General features: G+C 36.6%; 1 protein-coding gene across 1 annotated transcript in view; it reads right to left on the bottom strand.

Moving 5' to 3' along the window:
* LOC107687460 (eukaryotic translation initiation factor 4 gamma 3-like) overlaps positions 1–21,644 on the bottom strand; it is a 38,953-nt gene that overhangs the window by 2,720 nt on the left and 14,589 nt on the right. Inside the window, exons 4-25 of the mRNA XM_016484818.1 lie at positions 20,961–21,053; positions 20,635–20,667; positions 17,632–17,652; positions 13,630–13,809; positions 13,303–13,417; positions 12,464–12,567; positions 12,060–12,249; positions 8,659–9,435; positions 8,497–8,576; positions 7,827–8,046; positions 7,615–7,739; positions 7,159–7,278; positions 6,573–6,728; positions 6,192–6,389; positions 5,849–5,995; positions 4,269–4,505; positions 3,605–3,709; positions 2,397–2,535; positions 2,191–2,279; positions 1,061–1,157; positions 792–909; positions 54–268 (exon numbers count right to left, since the gene is read on the bottom strand). Coding sequence (XP_016340304.1) covers positions 54–268; positions 792–909; positions 1,061–1,157; positions 2,191–2,279; positions 2,397–2,535; positions 3,605–3,709; positions 4,269–4,505; positions 5,849–5,995; positions 6,192–6,389; positions 6,573–6,728; positions 7,159–7,278; positions 7,615–7,739; positions 7,827–8,046; positions 8,497–8,576; positions 8,659–9,435; positions 12,060–12,249; positions 12,464–12,567; positions 13,303–13,417; positions 13,630–13,809; positions 17,632–17,652; positions 20,635–20,667; positions 20,961–21,053 — 3,559 coding nt within the window. The remainder of the gene's footprint in view (positions 1–53; positions 269–791; positions 910–1,060; positions 1,158–2,190; positions 2,280–2,396; positions 2,536–3,604; positions 3,710–4,268; positions 4,506–5,848; positions 5,996–6,191; positions 6,390–6,572; positions 6,729–7,158; positions 7,279–7,614; positions 7,740–7,826; positions 8,047–8,496; positions 8,577–8,658; positions 9,436–12,059; positions 12,250–12,463; positions 12,568–13,302; positions 13,418–13,629; positions 13,810–17,631; positions 17,653–20,634; positions 20,668–20,960; positions 21,054–21,644) is intronic.

Genomic DNA, 21,644 nt, shown 5'->3' with positions numbered 1-21,644 from the left:
CATAATGTAACCAGCAGCATTATAATGTGTGCGAGGGTATCCGTGTGGCTCACCAGACTCCCTGGATTGGCTACGCTCCAGTCTGCTTTTGTCTGCAGTGCTGGCGGGCAGCTTGGGCGTGTCTGAGGCATTCGAGTCTCTACGGGACACTTCCTGGACCGACTCCTCAGGAGCCTCCTTATTGCTGCTACCCAATGAGATGGGTCCTGTCCGAGCGGGACCCGCACTCAATGGCTTGTCATTACGTTCTCGTCCTGAGCTTCCTCGACTGAGAAATTTCACAAACACACAAATACAGACATTCCTGAATTTCCAGATGTAAAAGTGTTTCCTTCAATTCATTACAAATGAAACAATAATAACAAAATGTTAATTATAAAAAATAAATAGTTTGCTTATTATTATTTAATTTCTTACCTGTTAATTTCAATGCACTATATAATTAGATAAGCATATGAATATAATTATCATTTGAATTATATGAATTCTAAAATATAAATGCAAAGTATAATTACATTTAAATTGGCTGAAAATAACAATTTTAAAAATCTATTATTATTTAATTAATTCTATAATAATTCTATAATTACAATGTATTATATAATTAAATAATTATAAAGTAAAAGTATAATTATAATAAAGTATAAATACTTATAATTTGAAAAATGAACAGAAGCACATCTGAGATGTATTTACATATATAAAATATTGATAAACACTACAGACGAAAATGTAAGAATGAAAAGGTATCTTCCCTTTCTCAATGACTATATTTTATATATGTACAGTACCTGCTGAGAACTCTCCTGGCATCAAAATCTGGGGATGTAGAGGGTAAAGAGGAGGCCAGGGGCGCTGAGGGTTGCAGGGGTGAGTAACGGTTCAAACTGGCACTGGGACGAGAGACATCTAAAAGAAAAAGGGTGCAGGACAGGAAAAAAAGGAGGAAATTTCACATTAGTAAACGAAGTATAGAGCCAGAAAATCCTGCATAAACTATAAAACAGCTGGAATTGACAGAGCCAGTAGCCCATGCCTGACTGCATCAGTCTTACTTTACCTGACTCACTGGCCTTGGCTCCAGCCCCTCCACTGCTGCCCTTCATCCAGTTCACCTGAGCTCTTGGTCCCAGCTGAATCTTCTCATCTATTGTTGGCTGAAGAAAACAGTAAGATCATATTACATTTTCTCATGCATTCATATCAGATCAGTAGTTCTTAATCCTGGTCCTGGGGACCTGCAGCACTGCACACTTTGCATGTCTCCTATTTACCACACTTGATTTAAATCAGCAGCTTCATGAACTTGGTCTGTAATAAAAGGTACAAAATGGGCAGCACTGCAGATCCCTAGATTCACAATCAAGAGTCAATGAGATACTAAGATGCTACTACACAAGCAAACAGAAGAACTATCGGGTGGGGCTGTTGAGTCAAACAGTTAATTAGCATATTTACAAACACTGAAAAAAAAAAAAAAAAATCTTAATATTTTTTTACTTATTTCCTGTTAAAAAATATTTTAACACCATTAAGCCTCACTAAATATTGTTATATTTATGCTTACAGCAAGAGATTTGCAAATAGGGCTAGAGAATTCATCCAGATATTTTTTTGTTTTAGTTTGAATGTGTTTTTCGGTAGTTTTAAGTGTGCTTATGCTGTGCTTCAGCTGTCAGACAGTTTGCATGGTAACATCAAGCCCAGTTATACAGGGCCTCCAATTAAGACCAATTAGTAGAATAGTCCTTCAAAACATATGAAAATATACTGTTTAGCACATTCAGATGCAGAAGAAAAAAAACATTTTTTTGAACTGGAAAATTTGTCACAAATTCATTATTTTTTTTATATTAAATTTCAAAGTATGTAATAATATTTTTGTATAAATATATATTTTTAGGTGAAATGCTTTAAGTCAACATGCTTTAAAGCAGCACACTACAAAGCACAATCGATGACATGTAGCAAGGTGTAGTTTGCACAACCTCCATAAGTGTGATTCAGCTGATAAGATCAATTGTTTACATAAAAATGCAGCTTCCTTACGTCCAAACAGATCATGGGGCGAGTATGAAAAAATGCAGAATTGCATATATAGAATCTCTTTTTCTAAAACTCAGTTATGCCAGCCATCTTAAGACGTGACTAGAAAGAAAATGTGTTCTTAGTTTGACTTCTGGACTTTACCTTTGAGATCTTGAGAATCTTAGCGGGGTCTATTGTTCTGCTGTTCTTAGTCATAGGCACAGTGCTCCAGGTCTCCTCTCTCTGCACCACTGCAACATGAAGAGAAAGTACAGCTACTTCATCAGAGAGTGAAAAAAGGAAAGGAGGTCCACAGGACTGAGCAAGCTGTAAAGAGGATTAGCCTATAGCAGAAGTCTCTTTCTGACCTGGTCTCCTCTTGTTGTCCTTGGACAAGAGTTGCTGGTGGACCTTCCTCTTTTCCTCCTGCTCCTCCAACTTTGCCTCTTTATGGATCTGCTCAATGGTCTTGGGGCCCAGGTCAGCTCTCCGAGACACCCAATTGTGCTGAGATGAGGAAAGAACACAAAATATGACCTGAAAATTCCAGCATGACTGCCAAATAATATATATATATATATATATAAAACATCCTCACACTATACAACAATAGGGTTCAAAAATATTATTAACAATCCTGAATTATAAAAAAAAATAGGTTTAAACCAATATTTTGACATTACATTGTCTACTTGGCCGGTTAACAGAAGGATCACATCCCTACCTACAAATTAGTCAATAACTAAACAATTATTTCAATTTGTTTGTATTTTAAGTAAATAGTGTACAAAATAAATGTTTGCTTCTTTTCTGAAACTTTGCCTATGTCCTATTTACCATCCTAATTTTTTTTTTTCGGTTTTGAAAGAAATGTATTTTATTCCGCAAAAGTGACAGTATGGTCACACAACACACACACACACACACACACACACACACACACACAAAGATTTCTATTTCAAATAAATGCTGTTCTTTTGAACATTCCATTCAAAGAATTCTGAAAACACGTATAAAGATTTCCACAAAATATTAAGCAGAACTGTTTTCAACATTGATGATAATACTAAGAAATGTTTCTTGAGCACCAAATCAGCATATTAGAATGATTTCTGAAGGATCATGTGACACTGAAGACTGGAGTAATGACTGCTGAAAATTCAGCTTTGCATCACAGGAATAAATTACATTTTAAAATAAATTAAAATAGAAAACAATTAAACTGTAAAACTGTAACGATATTTCACAACATTACTGTTTTTACTATATTTTTTTATCAAATGAATGTAGCCTTGTTGAGCATAAGAGACCTCATTCAAAAACATACAAATCTTACTGACCTCAAACTTTTGAACAATTGTGAATACATATAAGCATTTATCGCAGATGAACTTGACAAACTAAACATATTTGTCTGAGTTTGTTAAGCTTTTTGAGAAGTAGTTAATTAATTAATAATCATACAAATAAATCTTAATCACACACTTTTTTTTTTTCAAATCAAACGTTGTACTTTTGGAGCTGAAAACGTTGCCTTGATCACCGCTTGAAAACAAACAAATAACACAAAACTCACCAATCGCAGGTCAGTAACGTCCTGCAGCATGAACCGAATGCGTGAAGAAGTCTTTTTCTCCTTTACTATCTTCTCCATCTGGTTAAAGTACTGATCCATCCGTGGCTAAACAGGAACAAGAAGAACCATCTGTAAGATTCACAAGCTTCAAAAGAGACCTGAAAACATCAATAGACCACCAAATACAATACATTTTTTTTGCCTGACATTTGTCTTTAATTAAAGTACAAAAAATAAGTTCAACTAATGACATGAAGGTGAGTAAATAATGACAGAATTCACATTTTTGGATGAACTATCCATTCAAGTGCATTAGGCACCACCCTCACAGTCATGTTCTCAGCTGAATCCAAAGTGAATTTTGGAACCAGAGCACAGTAAAATTACTCATTCGGGATTCGTTTCCAAACAGCACATGGCAGGAGCAGAGAGGACATAAACCAGGCGTTTTGGATGCAAGAGGCCAAAGAATACTAGTTTATGCAGAGCTCCACCACTGCAGTGCAAAGAGTGGCCAACACATAGATTTCTTTGCATATTTGCATTGAAATAGGCAACAGTCTTTGTGCATTTATATGGACTGCAGCAGCAATTATCAGAATTAGGAGGACAGTTATTCTTAAAGCCCATTATAGAGGACATCCTCCCGATTAGGATAAACTACCTTAGCTTTCTCAAAGTCCAGGTCCTTGCCAATAGTTGTGAGCAGCCTGCACAAGCACTCCAATGACTCTTCATCGTGGTTTTTCAGCAACTTCACCACACAGTCGTGCATGATGGCCTCTGTCAGCATCCGCAGCTTGAAGAGCTCGCCGATGAACTTTATATTGCCGATGGAACGTCTGCGGGCCTTATCTTTCGCTTCGTTCAGTTCCTCCTGCAGCCTCTCCCGCTCGCTAGCCTGAGAGTACGAATGAGAGAGAGGAAGACGTGTCAGAAATGATCACTGTGTGCCCGCTGCAGTAAAATCGGCATCCAGACTACAACAGGAGATTATTTTCAGAAGCCCTTATAGTAACTTTCAACATTAAATGAGCTTTCAGTTTATTTGATAAATTTGGTACAATTTTACATTCAATACTGTAATTCGGAATTTGTTTCATATGTAGTTGTGATTAACGGAAGAGACAGATGTATTGAGATGTACAGTACATCAGAGTGAAACAGATTATTGAAAAAGCAAAAAGTGTAGGGGGAAGACTTGGTTCAATTCATCGGTTGCTGACTGGATGAAAGGAGATCTAAATGCATGCTAGCAGTTGAACGGTCAGAAAAGAGTGGGGTTTAAGCAGACTAAATGATTGGAGAAATCTGGCATACGTCACCAGAGAAGCAGTGATGCACTGAAACACTAAAACCAAAATTAAAGTTTTCATTACCTTAAACTGAAACCGGAAATAAGGTTTTGGTAATTCAATTTGGGTAACTGAACTTGGTTCACCGTTTATAGTGTCGTGTCATCAGGTGATTAATGAAATCAGTTGTAGTAAGTTTCTCTCAAAATCTAAAATGTTTACATATTGTTACTCGAGCATTATTTTTAATGAAGTGTGTCCACAACGTTTACCTGTTATAGCATTTCCATGTTGTATGCATGCAATATCGCTAAAACAGTCAAAGCATGTCATGCATCATGTTTCGGTCAAATATTACGGCCCTCAAATCCGGCCTTATTGTGAAGAATCATTCACAATAAGATAAAAATAACACGCATTTAGAAAATAGATCATGCCAACTAGATTTTCAGATAATCAGACAAAGCTATCAGATGATTTTAAAAGACTTAACCAGCACAAGACTCATATTGACTGCTTTTATGGTAAAAATAATACGAGAGTAACATGATAGTTGCTGACAGTAATTGTGTAACTATTCATATGCACATAATTATAAAAAAAATTATGTATTAACAAATAATTTTAAATAATAATTTTATATTTAATTGAGTTAAGCCTCATGTACCTTTAATTTTTGCATCTGTACTTATGCACAATATTGGGTTAGGATTCAAGTACAATAAATATTAGCAAAACGTTTTTTTTTTTAAGATTTACTGTATCATTAGTAAAAAATAAAAGAAAATGCATGGAATATAACTGCTGAAAATGTTTTGCAAGCCATTTAAATCCACACAGAAAATTCTAATCAACCTTCTCATAGCATGTGTTATGCTAGGCAATTACATCTAGGCAATCTGAATGGCCTGTGATCCATTTAAGAAGTTTTTGGTGCTGAAGCACTTACTGAATTAGCTGCCTCCAGCTCCCTGTGTTTCTTCTCGAAGACATCATCATCCACCTTGTCCTTCTCAAACTCCTTCTGACAGCGATTCAGAAGCAGCTTCCGGAAATTCACAGTGCTGTTGGGCTTATCCATCATGGGCACTTTTAACTACAAACACAGCACGTGACTGATTTAGACGTGCACTCACCATGCTGCATTCCAAGCTAAACACACTCAGTTTCCAATCTCCATTTGCTCCCAAAATCACAAATAAACATTTCCTTAATTAATCAGTGATCTACTAAACTTGTGTATCATTGCTCATTTTGAACAGACCCCAGTTTTAATGGAAAGTCTGACTCACCGTGGCCAGACAGCTGCACATATTGCCATAGGCCACAGAGAAGCTGGGTTCATCAATGGCTTTCTCAAAAACCAGGTCTATGACACCCTTGAGCCGCTCCTCAGTGTCGATGGTGAGGTCAGTCACCTGCTTCATCAGCTGGCTGAACATCTGTGGCGTCAATTTGTTGAGAATACTACGCACTTTTCGGAAAAGCTCCTGTAAAAATATCAATGAACATATTACTGAATGTCCTCCAAGGCAACTATCAATCCCAAGCTCCATTTCCTCTCCATATTAGAGAAAGTAATGATGTAATAAATTATTCGATCATAGCTGAACATCTGGATACCACAGCATGCTTTCTTTGTACAGCAAAATAAGGCCATCTGAAATGAAGACCTGAGATTTCAGGGTCTCTGGCTCTTCAATGGCATTTTCCCGCTTCATTCCAGGTTTCCAGGCATTCTCTGTTGTCCTCAGCTGCACCTCATCATTCACCGACACGTTTGTGATGATCTTGCGTCCAGGTGGTCGACGCAGGCTAACATTCAGCAGCTGAGGGAACAGAAATAATCATGTAGTACAGACAAGAATAATAAAAGTGTTTCTAAGAGCGTATCTAAAGTCATATAAATTGAAATAGCTTTTATTCGTATGTGAAGTATTAGAATTGAATTACATTTAAGATAGAGAGCATTATAAATGACTTATTGTAGTTATTTTTTTATAAATAATGATTTTTGTATGTGTACTTATGCACAATATTGGATATAGATTCGAGTACAATAATTATCTGTACATTTTTATAAGAGCGTGCTCCAGGGAATGTAAATTGAAAATGCTTTCATTCGTGGGTGAAGTAATACATTTGAATGAAATTAAATGTAAAGGATCTAGAGAGCATAATAATTGACTTACTGTAGTAATTAAGACAAAACCCCATATTATTTTTTTTGTATGAGTGTGAGAATAAGTTGGGACAAACCGGTGCTCCCCTGCCTCCTGGAATCTGTCTGCCAAAATCTGCAAATGCTGGCGTGAAGTCTGGGCCTCTGGAAATCACTCGTGGGTCTACCGGCCGCATGGGCAGCTTATTTTGGTTAATCTGTTCGGTGAGGCAGAAACACATTAGGCTTCACTTAAAAAACAACTTACTGCTCTGTACAAGAGCAGTAATGAGTTTTACAAGGATTTAACAGAAGGCGATTATCAGGTTACAATAACCCTTTATTCCCATAGTAGTCCATTTAATGGTGCGATGCAAATTCATTCTGGTACAAGAGAAATTTCGATGGGAATTTTCAGTTATTAACTTTAATAGACATTACTTTGAAAACCATGATATAAAAGTTCAAACAAGAGCTGTCAATTTAATGTGTTTATTCAGTATAGTATAAGTAGAAAAGCTGTTCAATGAACCGTCTGTGTAATATTGGCTAACCTTATCTAGAACAACATCAGAAATGGGAGGAAGCCCCTCTGGTTTCTGCACACATGCAGGCATGAACTGGAAGCCCAACAGGAAGTCTCTGTCGTACTGCTTCTTTCCATTCTTCTCTGCAGGCTCTGCAGAAGAGCAGAAAGGCTTTCAGTGGTAAAAACCTGGCAGACACACGTGGGAAACTAGAGAATGTTGTAGAGAGATGGCCTTACGTGGCACTGCTTTGATCAGTGGCTCTTTGACCGCAGGCGGGTGGATGCTGTCACTGTTTTCAGTTTCAGAGGCGTGTTCAGCCCCGTTTCTCAGAGGCTCTACTTCCTGTTCTCCGTTCTCCTCAAGCACAGCTCCTGCTGACGGCCTCCTCTCCACCTCCACAGGAGGAGGACTGGGGCTCTCTGCAGCAGGTTCCATAGAGGGCTGATCCATGTCCTCCTACCAAACACACACACACACACACATTTTAAGCCTATCTTAAACTAATTTGAATATAAGCAACTGGATTTGGCAAATCACATTCAAATACTTGAAACACTACAACTGCACATGAGTGGCATGTAGAGACAAATACAAATAAAAGTTGGTCTGTTATGATTATGAATTTTTGCTAGTTTGAAATAATAATATAGTAATATAAAAGATGTTATATTAAATATTTTAACATTATAAAGTAATATAAAATAAAAATATATTATCCATTTATGAATATAATATAGTTATAAAATAATTAAAACAATAGAAATGCTTCAAAGATTGTAAATTAAATGAAAAATACCTGTTTGTTGTGATTGATTATAATTCATTAATTTATAATAGATAAATATAATAAAAGCTAAATGTATTAATATGATGGACCCAAAAAGCACATAAGCAAAATTATTTTACCTCTTTATCTAGACACTGATCTTGCTCTACAGGCATGTCCTCTTTTGGCTTCTTCCAGGTCTTTGGTGCACTAGATGTAGCTTTACAAAGAAAAAATGTGTGTTATTTGAATGACCCCCACTTCATGGCAATTCATCTTAGATGTATACTTCAACTGCTCACCTTGACTTGAGCTTTTTCTGGACTGCAAGAAGGGCTCGCCTCTCTCGTCCGGCAAGGCCTCGGTCTCCTTCCCTGTTTCTTTGAGCTCTGCTCCTGTAGAGGGCCTCTTGGCTGATCCTGCAGAAACCTGACTTGGGTGTGTGAGGCCTGGAGGAGGAGCAGGTGTGGTGGAGATAGCAGCAGTAGTGGAGGTGGAGAGGGATGGGGCGACAGGACATCCAGTGCTGTCCTCAGCAGGAGGCGAGGGAGTATCCGCCTTTCCCGCCGCAGACTCGGCCTCCAGCGCCGGTGTGATGGGCCTGGGCTCCGAGCTGGGGCACTGGGGCACGCTGGAAGTAGGCAGCAACGGAGAGACTTCCCTGGGTTGGGATTCCAAGTCTTCACTCAAGGGAGCAGCATCGGTGTCCGTCAGCCCATTGATGACCTTTTCAGGCTGGGCCAGGGACGTAGACAAGCTCTGAGGTGAGAGCTGCTCTGAGTAGGATTTCTCCGGCTCAGAGCTTTCAGGTTCTGGTGTGATAGCTTTAGTGGGGCCGGGCTCAGCTGATGGGCTCGGGGTGTCAGCTGACTCCACGGTTGAGGCAGGTATGGAAGGAGTTGGGGCTGTAGCTACACTTGAGGCCGATTCTGGGCCGGAGGGGGGAAGCTCAGTTTTCTGTGGGGGAGAGGGCGCTTGGACTGGGCTGCTAGGATCTCTTCTTTCCAGTGGAGTCTCTGGCTGCCGCAATCCTGGAGATGCAGATCTTTGCGAGGCAAACTCTAGTTTTGGCTTGTCATCTAGAGCCATAAAGTAAACAAATAGTAGGGTAAATAAAATAAAAACAAACCAAAAAAAATATTGTGATATATATAGAAATTATATTGTGAGAATATAGAAATGTATTTCCCAGTTTGCTCATGGTTTTGGCGACAAAAATCATATCAAAAAGAATATCAAAGCGATATATTAAACATTTACAATGTATTTGCAGTGTTTTTGTTGGCAATATAAAAGAAAGCAATAGCTTTAAAGTGATGTTAGGCTTTTCTATGTGATAGATAAATAATTAAAAATTAAACAGTAGAATATACACTAAATATAAAAAAATGAATTAATAACATACACAATATATTTGCACTGATTTTGTTGCCAATATAAAGTAAGCAACATCATGAAAGTGCTGCTCTTGTTAAAAAATTTAAAAATGAAATAATAGAATATACACAAAACCCACATAAATATATTAATTAATCAATCCATAAATAACATACAATGTTTCTGCAGTGACTTTGTTGGCAATATAAAATTAAGCAAAAAATGCTAAAAGTGTTGATCTTAAACTTTTAATGTATGAGTTAATTAAATACTACACTATAAATAAACGATAAAATTAATTAATTAATTATTTATATTTAAAAATTAAATGACAGTGTATTTGCAGGGATTCTTCTCAGTAATTAAATAATAAAATATAATATAAATTAATAAAATGAAACTGAAACAAATTAAATCATATTTTATATTATTTATTTCAATAAAATATAAATAAATGCATACATGCTTCAATGAATAAATTCATGCATGAATAAATAATGTAATATATAAAGTATCTGCAGTGATTTTGTTGGCTATATAAAATTATTAAATCATGAAAATTGTACTTTTTATTATCTACAAAATAAATAAATAAAAACATATTTTTATTTGTGCAGTATACAGTGTGCTTTTAATGTGACCTTTCACATAACCTCAAAAACATTAAAAGGCTGAAAAACAGATCAGTGGTTCTCAACTGGCTTTGCTTCAGGACCCAGATTTGACATTAGACATGAAATGCAAAAACTTTACTTTCATGGTTTTAAAAACAAGGGCATGACATGCAAATTGTGCAGGTTGGCATTTGCTTAACCCTCGTGTGGTGTTCGGGTCCTTTTTGACTGGGTTTTATCTGTAAACTACTTACTTAACATAACTATTAACTTAATGTATAAAAATAACAGCATATCCTTCATATACACACTGTTGGAATAAAAGAGAAACTCTCAATTATTTTATTCATATTTGTGTAGCACTTTGCATAATAAATATTGTTACAAATCAAGTAGTGAGCAAGCTAAAGGTAATAATAATAAGAAAAAAATCCCTATGAAGATACAACACAAATAAAAATGATTCTTAAAGTATAACATATATTATTAACAAATTCAAAAGTTTGGAGTTGGTAAGATTTTTTCAAATGTTTTTAAAAAAAGATTCTGTTATGCTCTCCAAGGCTGCATTTATTTGATCAAATATACAGTAAAACAGTAATATTGTTAAATATTACTACACTTTAAAATATCTGTTTTCTAGTTCAACATTTTAAAATGTATATTACTCCATTACTTCAGTTATTAGTGTCACATGATCCCTCATAAATCATTTTAATATGCTGATTTGGTGCTCATTTTTCATTATTATCTATGTTGAAAACAGCTGTACTGCTAAATGTTTTTGTGGAAACCATGATGCTTCTTTTTTCAGGATTCTTTGATGAATAAAGTTTTTTTTTTTTTGTAATAATGTAAATGTCTTTAGTAAGTCTTTTGATCTATTAAATGCGTCCTTGCTGAATCAAAGTAATACTTTCTTTAAAAAATAAAAATATAATAAAAAAAACTTACTGACTCCAAACTTTTGAAGGATGGTGTATGTTGCGAGAAAGAAGAGATGCAAATTTTAAAATAAATAAAACGTATATATTTTAGATTTTAGATCTAAAAGATTTTATTTTTACAATACTACGTGCATTTTTTTTATTTCTACCTGTTAAAATACATTTCGTAAAATATTTTTATATTACTTTTGACACAGACACCCTGCACTCCTTGTGGCCCATAGACCCATTTGAAAACCCCTGTTTTAGATTAGGCACAGTGAGGATGAGAGATATTCTAGAGTGTGTAGATGAGGAGTCACTGTAAAGGGAACACACAGGAATCAGGATGACACAAACAATCATGAAGCAGAGCTACAACACGCGTGACAGAATATGCAAGATTGAAACTTCTTAAATTCTACAAATAAACATAATAGACTTTTACTTCTACAGGTAAAAGTTTCGAGACTATTCAGAGTTCTGCATTAAAAATGCATAGCATAAAATTGGTGGCTTGTGGGTAAAAGATCAAACTCTTAAGCAGAGGTGCTGACCCACGGACATAAGCTGTGGCTTTAGATAAGAAGATAAATTCCTGATTATAAAGGGGTGGAAACTTTGGCAGTGTGGCTACAAAGTCAGAAGGTGGTTGCTATGGTGTTCAGATTGGATTTTACCATGTTGCTATGCAGTTGCTAGGGTGTTCTGAGTGGTCGCTTACTGGCTCAAGTCAAAAGAGCTCATTCCCAAGATGCAGAAATTAGAAAGGGAGTGATATCCAGCTAAATCTGTATGTGCGCATATGGGTTTTTGTGTTTGATTTGGTCTCTGTGATTAGCCGTCTTACTCGTGGAGGTGTAGGAGTGGAGGAGGGCCGTCCCACCGGTGGGGTTGGGTTCCGACTTCCGACCACCCCTGATAATATCTCTTCTGTCACATCCTTGCCACCCTGGTTGGGGTCTCGGATACGGATCTTAAACAATACAACAATACTTAAACAATCTTAGACAATAAAGAGTCAGAGAATTAAATGATAAAACATCAGAAGCATCATCTAATTCCTGTTCAGCATTTCTCAAGCCTTGATAATTACAAACAAATTTTATTTTTCAATACAAATTTTCTCAAGGCATTACGCATTATATATATTATTTCAGTCTGCATACTGCTATAAAGATGACACTCACTGTTTTCTTTTCCCTCTTAGCAGGTGGAGGTTGTTGTGGTGTAGGCACTATAATGGATGGAGATGGTGAGTAGATGGGCTGCCCAGGATAGTAGGGAGGTCCTGCTGCTCACAAACCACACAAGACAACAAGTTCCTTATACTCATTCACACCAAAATAAATTATTTTGCTGATTATTTGTAATTAATTGATTAATAGGATAACAAAGCCTAATTGTATTTTCTGTATATGCTGAAAAACATAATTTCAATGTTCTGCCTAATGTTCAATAAAATTAAAGGCTATGAATACAAATATAAATGCATGAATGTAGGCTATGCTATGCATTTTGTGTACAAAAAAAATTAAAATATAATAACTTTTTTTAAAAACACTTTTTAGAACAATTATATAACGTCACATTAAAAATGTATAAAACCAAAATTTATTTTGCAATTCAATAATGAAATCTGTCACCTATTATCATCAACCATCAAAGGGAAATCACAAAAAAAGTATATTAAACCTCGTATATTAAATGCTCACAATCATGCCGCGGTTTTTGTAAAATATATATATATTTTTTTTACAAATTTGTCAGCTACCAAAATTGTGAAACCATTTCACAACTGAAAAAAAAAACAAAATAAATCTCTTAGCTAACCAAAACCAAATGAATAAGACTACCCATCACAGCAGGATGATAAATCTTAAAATATTGCGTTTCATTCTAAAAAATTAGACTTACTGCACAACATTAAAACAGTAAACAGCGAAACAAGGCAAGTCAGCAGACCATGAGAAAGTCAACAGCAATCCACAGGTGGCCGAAAAGACAGAAAGGAGGTTGCTAAACTCACCATAAGGTGCTGGGAAGTCCCCTGGACTGGGTCCAGCATAGAAGGTACTGGGTCCAGTGGGCTGGACTGGGTACTGTTGAGGAGGCCCCACATACTGAGGAGCACTGTGACGGTACTGTAGAGTCACACACAACCAGCAAATGAGTGAAAATTCAACATGTATATAATTGCAAACAACACATCAACTGGACAAAACTCTGTAATCAAATTTGTACATAAACAACACAACAAACATAGTCTAGTACACTGAAACATCCTGATGTAAACACATGGTCCAGATATAGTAATTGTAATGTGATTCCTGTCAGCAGTCTTGTGCTGTCTGACCTGAGGGATGTAGTACTGCGCTGTCTGTGGGGAATGGAAGGGCATGGGAGCCATGGTCATCATGATGGGCTGACTGGGGGGGTAGACCGCTGCTGTGGGGGTCTGAGATGTGGGCCGAATGGGAGGGTTGTTGCTTGGAATGGTGGGCCGCACCGTTTGCATCTGCGTCCTCTGGAAAAACTGTGAGGAGAGAGAGAGATCAGTTATGTGGCTCACCTTTGGAAATGCTGGCAAACTGGTAAGTGTAACATTTCAGCCATGTTGTGTATCTAAGAAGGCATCTGAAGACGCCCACTGAAGAAGTAAACATATTTGTACAATTCTTTATGTAAAAGCATGCAAGAAACAAACAAACAGAGAACACATCATCCTAAGTAACATGCACTTAAAACAATACAGAGGTACTAAGACTTCTGTTACAATGGTTTCATAACAGATCACATCAGGGTGTTTATGCTTTTTCTTTTCAACTCTGAACACCACCGGTAAACTAAAGCAGCTTCTTTGCTATACTATGAAGAGAAATTTCTATTAATAAATTCCTCAAATAGACCTGTTGACACAAGCATCTCACTCTTGTGACTGTGTACCAATTGCCAGACAACAAAAGTGAATCACTGTTTTTCATCCAAACAACCTGACAACTGTCTTCCCACTGAATCAGTGTATTAACTGTTGCGGAAATGTGTGAGCCATAAGGGCCATGTACACACTGCGGCTAAATACGGGTGTCACTCCTATTCTGGGTGCTTAATTATGTTTTGTACACAAAGGTCACACTGTAACATTTTAGGAGGGACAGCCACATTTAAACAATTGTCATTGTGTGTATATGGAAAACAGAAGTCATTCCAGAAAATGCTTGTTTGTTCCATATTGTAATTTTAAGTTTAGCTATTTTTGATTTAAAAAAACATACTACTATTCAAAAGTTTGGGGTCAATAAGAAAAAAAAAATGTATTCAGCAAATATGCATTAATTGATCAAAAGTGACAGTAAAGATTTCTATTTCAAATAAATGCTGTTCTTTTGAACTTTATGTTTGTCATAGAATCATGAAAAAAGTATTTATTAAGCAGCACAACTGTTTTCAACACTGATAACAACATGAAAAGTTTCTCGAGCACCAAATCAGCATATAAGATTTATGATTTCTGAAGGATCATGTGACACTGAAGACTGGAGAAATGATGCTGAAAATTTAGCTTTACCATAACAGAAACATTATAAACAACATTATACGTTATAAAATATATTCAAATAGAAAACCATTGTAATTGTTTCAAAATATTTTTACGGTCTAAAAGCAGTCTTGGTGAGAATAAGAGAAATCTTTCAAAAATAAAAAAAAATCTTAACAACCCCAAATGTTTGAACATATTAACACCCTGTTTAATAACAGACCATAATAAATTTACAGCCGTGAGCTAAATTGTTGCTATATGATTATCATGCCATATATTTAGACATATAATAATTTTTATTAGATTACAGCATTTGCGAAATTAATACATGTAAACGAACAAATATAGAGCATATGGAGCATGTTTCATGTTTGAGACTGACTGATCCAACAGAAGAAACCCTTAAATAAAAAGATGCCAAACATTTACAATGTCTGAACCAGCATACCCTAAAGTACAGTGAATTGCGGTGACGAGAAAAGGATTTGAATTAGTCTTGAACTCTCTGATGCTGACAGTAAACCAAAACACACAGTAACTGGAGACTGTGGGTGTGGCCAATAGAGCAGAGTTCCCTTAAAGGAAGAGAGAGGAAAAATTGAAATCGCATCATATGACCCCTTTAAGGACAGTAAGCATGCAGCTCTTTGAACACAGAAAGTAGCTGTACTATCTGCAGATGCATCATTACTCTAACTACCGCAGATGATTGGGAGCCAGCAGCTCTACCTACAGAGGCAGCATTTTAAGGCATCATAGGTAACTTGTTTTAGTCACATTTGCCTTTGTGGAAAGGAAAAGGCAATCCCAGAATGCAGTGCAACAAAAAAGTATCAAAAATGGTGTGCAGAATTGTGCTGTTAGCTCCATTGGAGTCAATTGTAAGTTGAGTTTGCCTTGCAGAGGGTTTTTTTTTGTCTGTACATGTAAACTTTTTCATATCAGCCATTTATGAGGTTCAAAGACTGTTCACTATTAAAAATAAAGGTTGTGTCGGTGCCAATAGCCTTGTGGGCAGCGCACCCGACATACAGCGCTGTTGGGCTATTTAAATGAAGAACTTCACTGATCTATCTCAGTAAGTACCTGCAGCAGAAGTTTGAAGCACAATGCTTAACAGAAAGCATTAACACTTTCCATTCAAAACCCACAACAGTTGTAGTCAGTTTTACAGATACTGTCCTTTTAGTGGAAGGACTATGAAAGTGACAAAACAAGCTGTAATTTAAGAACTTATGTTCTTAGTCTAAATGTAATCATTTGCCTCTTTTTGACTGCTTTTGAACTAAATTTCCATCCCTGGCCTGAAACTACTTTTAACATAATAGTTCTGCGGTCCATGACTCTGTGGTCCATCCATTTGACTGAGTTCCTGACAGTCTCAATGCCACATCACATTATTAAGTTAACATTACGAGCTTAGAGATTATTTTAATATCACTCTGCTAAGCGGCTTATTTTTTTTAAAACATAAATTGTAAGGACAAAGTGGGACAGATCTTCTTCTGACCGGTCTATCATACACAGAGACAATGATGCTTTTTAATGAGAAGACTAAAAGCTGTTTTAATCAAATGATGCTGTCCAGTTTTAGACAACAATCGGCATATTAATGCAATACTCTTTCATCACATCGTTAAATGACTTCATAATTTATTCCTTTTATGTTAAAATATGGTTAATGAAACTTTGGTTCTTGGGCCACGAGTGACAGCTTGTAACTCCAGTTTATGATTCATAAATAATACCTATTTAAACACACCACAAAGTGTCACTTTCAGGATCTATAGAACCATGAGTCAAAAGTAAAACCACAGTAATGTTTCACATGTGCTGGGCTACAAAAATATGAAGCAGCACAACTATTTTTAACATTGATAATGAGACATGTTTCTTGAGTCAGCATAACATGATTTCTGAAGGATCTTCTTGAAGATTAAAGTAATGGCATTTTGAAATATATACAATAATTTATTTTTAAGTTGCAATAATATTTCACAGTATTACTGGATTTTAGATCAAATAAATGCAGCATTGATCAGCATAAGAGACTTCCTTCAAAAACATTTTAAAAGTCTTACCTTTTCCCCAACTTTTGAACGATAGTGTTATATGTTGCAAATTAACCCGCTAGCAAAGATAATAATTCAGCTCACCAATTTTTTGCTCTTCTAGCACAAGCAGATTAATACTCAACATACTGTGTTATTTGAATAATTTTTTCTACATTTTTTCAGTTGTTGGTACATAATTAATGTCTTGCTAATTTCGAATTGTACTCATCAACCATATGTTTTAATTAAAACAATTTAATTGCATCTTTTTTTAATGGTATTCACGACCATTGGTGCAAGAAAATACCCAGCATGAATAAACACGTCACTAATTTTGCTGAAGACTTTAGTGCTGTCAGAAATCAATGTCTAACAGCTGAAAAGCAGCATGAAAAATCCTCCTATAACAGTCACACAGAGTCTCAATGTCTGCATTTTAGCAGTAATGTTTCCTAGAGCATTTCAACACTGCAGAGCAGTGAATCCACCCGTCGACAACCAGCTCCAATAGGAAGCAACCTATGCATATAGAAAGAAACCAGTCAACATGCAAACCTAACAAAATAAAAATACAGCAAGCACTATAAAACCAATCAGACCAACATGAACATATACAGAGGAGAGGTAAACTGAAATGGAGGATTCTGCTGTCTTTGGGGTGGGTAGCTGCAGTGCTATTGACTGGGAAGGGAAGCATGAAGATGATGTTGAAAGAGAAACAGAGGACTTCATGCCATGCATTTTCCTCAAGACTACAAATTACCTGAATGGGTCTGAATCCTCCCTTGAATATTGAAGCGGGAAAGAGAGAGAAGCTAATGGGACAATGCACTAATTTGTATGGAGGAATAGAGAGAGACTAACACACATACTTAAGGGGAGATCTGCAGTACAGAGCATGCAAAGAGCCCTTCCTTCAGGGAAAGCCATTTACAAAACAAGAGGGCACTATGCTCTGCTTTTTAGGTAGTTAAATGACATCATCTTTGTGGCGGTACACAAGAAATGGGACCTGAAATCTGCTAACCCTCACAGACGCTCACAATGAACTGATAAAATGAGATGGAAGATAAATAGTCTCGAACAGAAACAAGTTCCTGTGACAATATTTAAAGAGACAGAAGTTCAAAGAAAGGTTCAAGAAATTGTGCTAGAAATGCCAATTCAGAATTCAATAAAATATATACTTCTAGTAAAATACAATTAAAACATAATAAAAAACAATAGGAATATTTTACGATATGTTGCATAATTCATTGTTTATTTAAAGATTAGTATTACTTAAGGAAAAATCCAAACAAAAAGAAAATTCTTTCATCTGTTCACTCTGAGAAAAAATGGTACAAAAGCTGTCACTGGGGCGGTACCTTTTTTAAAAGGTACACTTTTGTACCTTTTAGGTACTAATATGTACACTTTAGGTACTAATATGTACCTTTAAGGTACCAATATGGACTCTTTATGTACAAAGGTGTGCCTTTTGAAAAGGTACCGCCCCAGTGACAGCTTTTGTACCTTTTTTTCTGAGTGTTATAAAGGAGTATAAAAGAAGATATTTCAAGCACTGTCCAAGCTGCTCTTTTTGATACAATTTTTCAAGGTGAGATTTTCAGTCAGTGTTACATTTCAGTCTGTTCCTCATACAAAGTCACTATATGACTTGAATTACAGTAGTATTAACTACTTCAATGATGCTTTTGTTTTGTTCTGTTTTTGGAGTTTGACAGCCTTTGGTCGCATCTAAATTGCATGGAAGAAATCAGAGTGAACATACTCCAAAATTTTTCTCTAGGTGATTCATGGAAGAAAGCAAGTCATATAGGATTGGAATGACACGAATATTCATTTTTGGATGAACTATCTCTTTAGAACCATAGCGGGTACTTCAAATAAATCATTTAGGTCATAGTGGGTTATAAAAAAAAGAGAGTTGGGATTCCTCGTATTACACAGTGAATGTTCACTTGACACAGAGAAAAATAATCTTTAGCCTAAATTCTGACCTTAACTTAATGTTTACATGGCCTTAAGATTCAGATGTCAATTAAAAGGTCATTACTGTGGAGAATTATACATCCAATATTTCCCAGTGAGCTTCAAAGTTCAATCAAATTATAAACAATTCTAAACTGCATATGTTGGTAAACAGTGTGTTCCCAGACATTTATTTTGTTATTATGTGTTTCTGTCTGTGTGTCAAAACTGCTTAAAGAGCCAGAAAGGGTGATCCCTGAATGTATTAGGTCATGTAGCTAGTCAAGCTTACAATGTACCACGTACAGACAAGATCACCTAACTACACCTGGCTATTACTTCTGAACAAAAGGATTCATTTCGTTTGAGCTACAGTTTAAGCTCACAGTAGCAAACACACCCTCTAATAAACTAAGCACACTACAAGACTGAAGTCTGTTGCCAGTTGATGCTTTAAAAGTACAGTTCAATCTTTTTTATTAATCCATGTAATTTAAAACCTGTATGATTTTCTTTCTTCTTTGATAGATTATCGCATCTGTCTCTCTGTCTCAGACAAAATGCTGTCTGATTAAATGGATTGGCGAAATACTGCCAAAAATCACTCTGTGGAATCAATATAAAAATGTAAAATTCAGCAAAAAGTCACAATGCATGACCATCATGGATAATCATTTTCATGATCAATTATTAGTGTCACTTATGAGTCATTAAAGAAAGTGCTCTCAAAAAGTTACATTTTGCCATCATTTAATCACTGTCATGTAATTTCAAACCAGTATGAATTGCTTCCTTCTATGAAACACAAAATAAGACATTTTGAAGAATGCTGGGGTCTAAGGGTGTGCTTATACTTGGCAGTTCAATTCTCTTGGTTCATTTGGTCCAGACCAAAAAAGAAAATGATACATTGAGTCCTGGTTCACTTAAGGTCAAACTATACCTCGGTTTTTACGCGTACGCAAGGGGCCGCGTACAGTGTGCGTGAAGCAAATTTCATCACCAGAATAGTACTATTACTATTAGTACTAATAGTACCACGCTAGTGGTCGACCGATATTGTTTTTTTGACAGCCGATGGTCGATGGCCTATATAGAGAGAGATTAGGGGTTATAGAGTTGTAAATATGGATATTTTTCTCACACAATCGCATCGATTGGCTTCAGAAGGCCTTTATTAACCCCCCGGAGCCATGTGAAGCACTTTTTATGATGGATGGATGCCCTTTATTTTGCTTCAAAATCTCAACCCCCATTCACTGCCATTATAAAGCTTGGAAGAGCCAGGACATTTTTTAATATAACTCCGATTGTATTCGTTTGAAAAAAGAAAGTCTTATACACCTAGGATGGCTTGAGGGCGAGTAATTCATGGGGCAATTTTCATTTTTGGGTGAACTATCCCACACTATTTTCATATTGGGTTTGTTAGTAAACAGCCACTTTTATGATTGGCTAACATAATTGCATGAGAAAAAGTATTAACGCCCCCTCACTATTGCACATAAGTGTTTTTAAAACTATCAATATAAAACCGCCATTTGCAGACAGAGCATTATAGAACTGTCTACTTTTGTTGTTTGTAATAAATCTTAATTGAAATAAAAAAAAGTTGGGAACCACTGCCATAGTGAACAGTTTTGGGGCCCGTGACAACATTTCTCGCTCCTAAATGTATTGGAGCTGTAAACAATCTCTCCAAATTATCGCAATGAACAGGATCAATGTGTTATGTTAGTCTAAGAAAGCTTATGAGGTGTGAGAAAGGAGGCCATGCATTTGCGTACATTACCTGGTGATGGGTAGGACGAGGCCCAGGGGCAAACTGATTGAAGGCAAAGTGTGGCATGGCAGAGGGGGAGAATCAGAGAGAGAGAAAGAAGCGAGAGGTAAGAATGATCACCCACAAACACATAAACCACAAACTGTGCATGGCATATGTAGTGCACTTCCTGAGAGGAAGCAATGTCGCAAGGCATGTTATATGTACCATATATACACAGCACCTACTAATGACCACAAACCACACCATAAACAACAACATAGCGCTCAGCAGAAAGGAAGCATTTCTAACAGAAGTCTGTTCTGAAAAGATGACATGGAATTACAGGCACTCACCGGGCGGCTCTGAGGCTGTGCGTTCATTGGCTGGGTTGGTGAAGAGTAGACCAGAGGGGTCGTGCCGGCATTCTGCCCTGGTGTGTACGGAGACTGCAGAGTCACGAGGTCCCAGAGAGGTCGAGGAGGAACGACCACCGGCAGAGAAAGAGAAACAGCTAGTTAGGATGGATGTGAATATTACCCTCTCTGATAAAATCCCTACAGCTGAGTGAGCGTGTGCTCCGTGTGTGTGGGTGACAGAGTGAGTGTGTCCACTCCCTGCCGCTGCAAACTGCAAAATTTGTCTGCTGACACTGACAAATCTGCCATCTCCTCAACGCCGCCTTCAAGGCAGAGAAAGGGAGAGAGAAATAGAGGCGTAGTCCTGAGCAGATGTGAGCGGGCACAAACGGAGCATTTGTGTGCCACTGGGTTTGAGATAAATTGAACTATATAGAATGACAGAACAGCTGCTTTCATTCAAAGCAACTTACAGTACATTTATTTCGCCGTCAGTCTACCTTGCTCAAGGGGAAGAATGGTGATGGCTTGAGAGTTGTCCAGTGTGGGGTTTAAACCTAAAACCTTTTGATTTTTCTGAAAGGATTCAAAAATGATTGGCCAAAAGCAATATATATATATATATATATATATATATATATATAGCACACTATTTTTTTATTTTCACAGTCATTGGTGTGT

The sequence above is a fragment of the Sinocyclocheilus anshuiensis genome, unplaced genomic scaffold, assembly GCF_001515605.1.
Source record: "Sinocyclocheilus anshuiensis isolate Anshui unplaced genomic scaffold, SAMN03320099.WGS_v1.1 scaffold1114, whole genome shotgun sequence".
NCBI classification, from domain to species: Eukaryota; Metazoa; Chordata; class Actinopteri; order Cypriniformes; family Cyprinidae; genus Sinocyclocheilus; species Sinocyclocheilus anshuiensis.
Note: the sequence above shows the minus strand (reverse complement) of the source record. Positions and strands in the feature narration are given on the sequence as shown.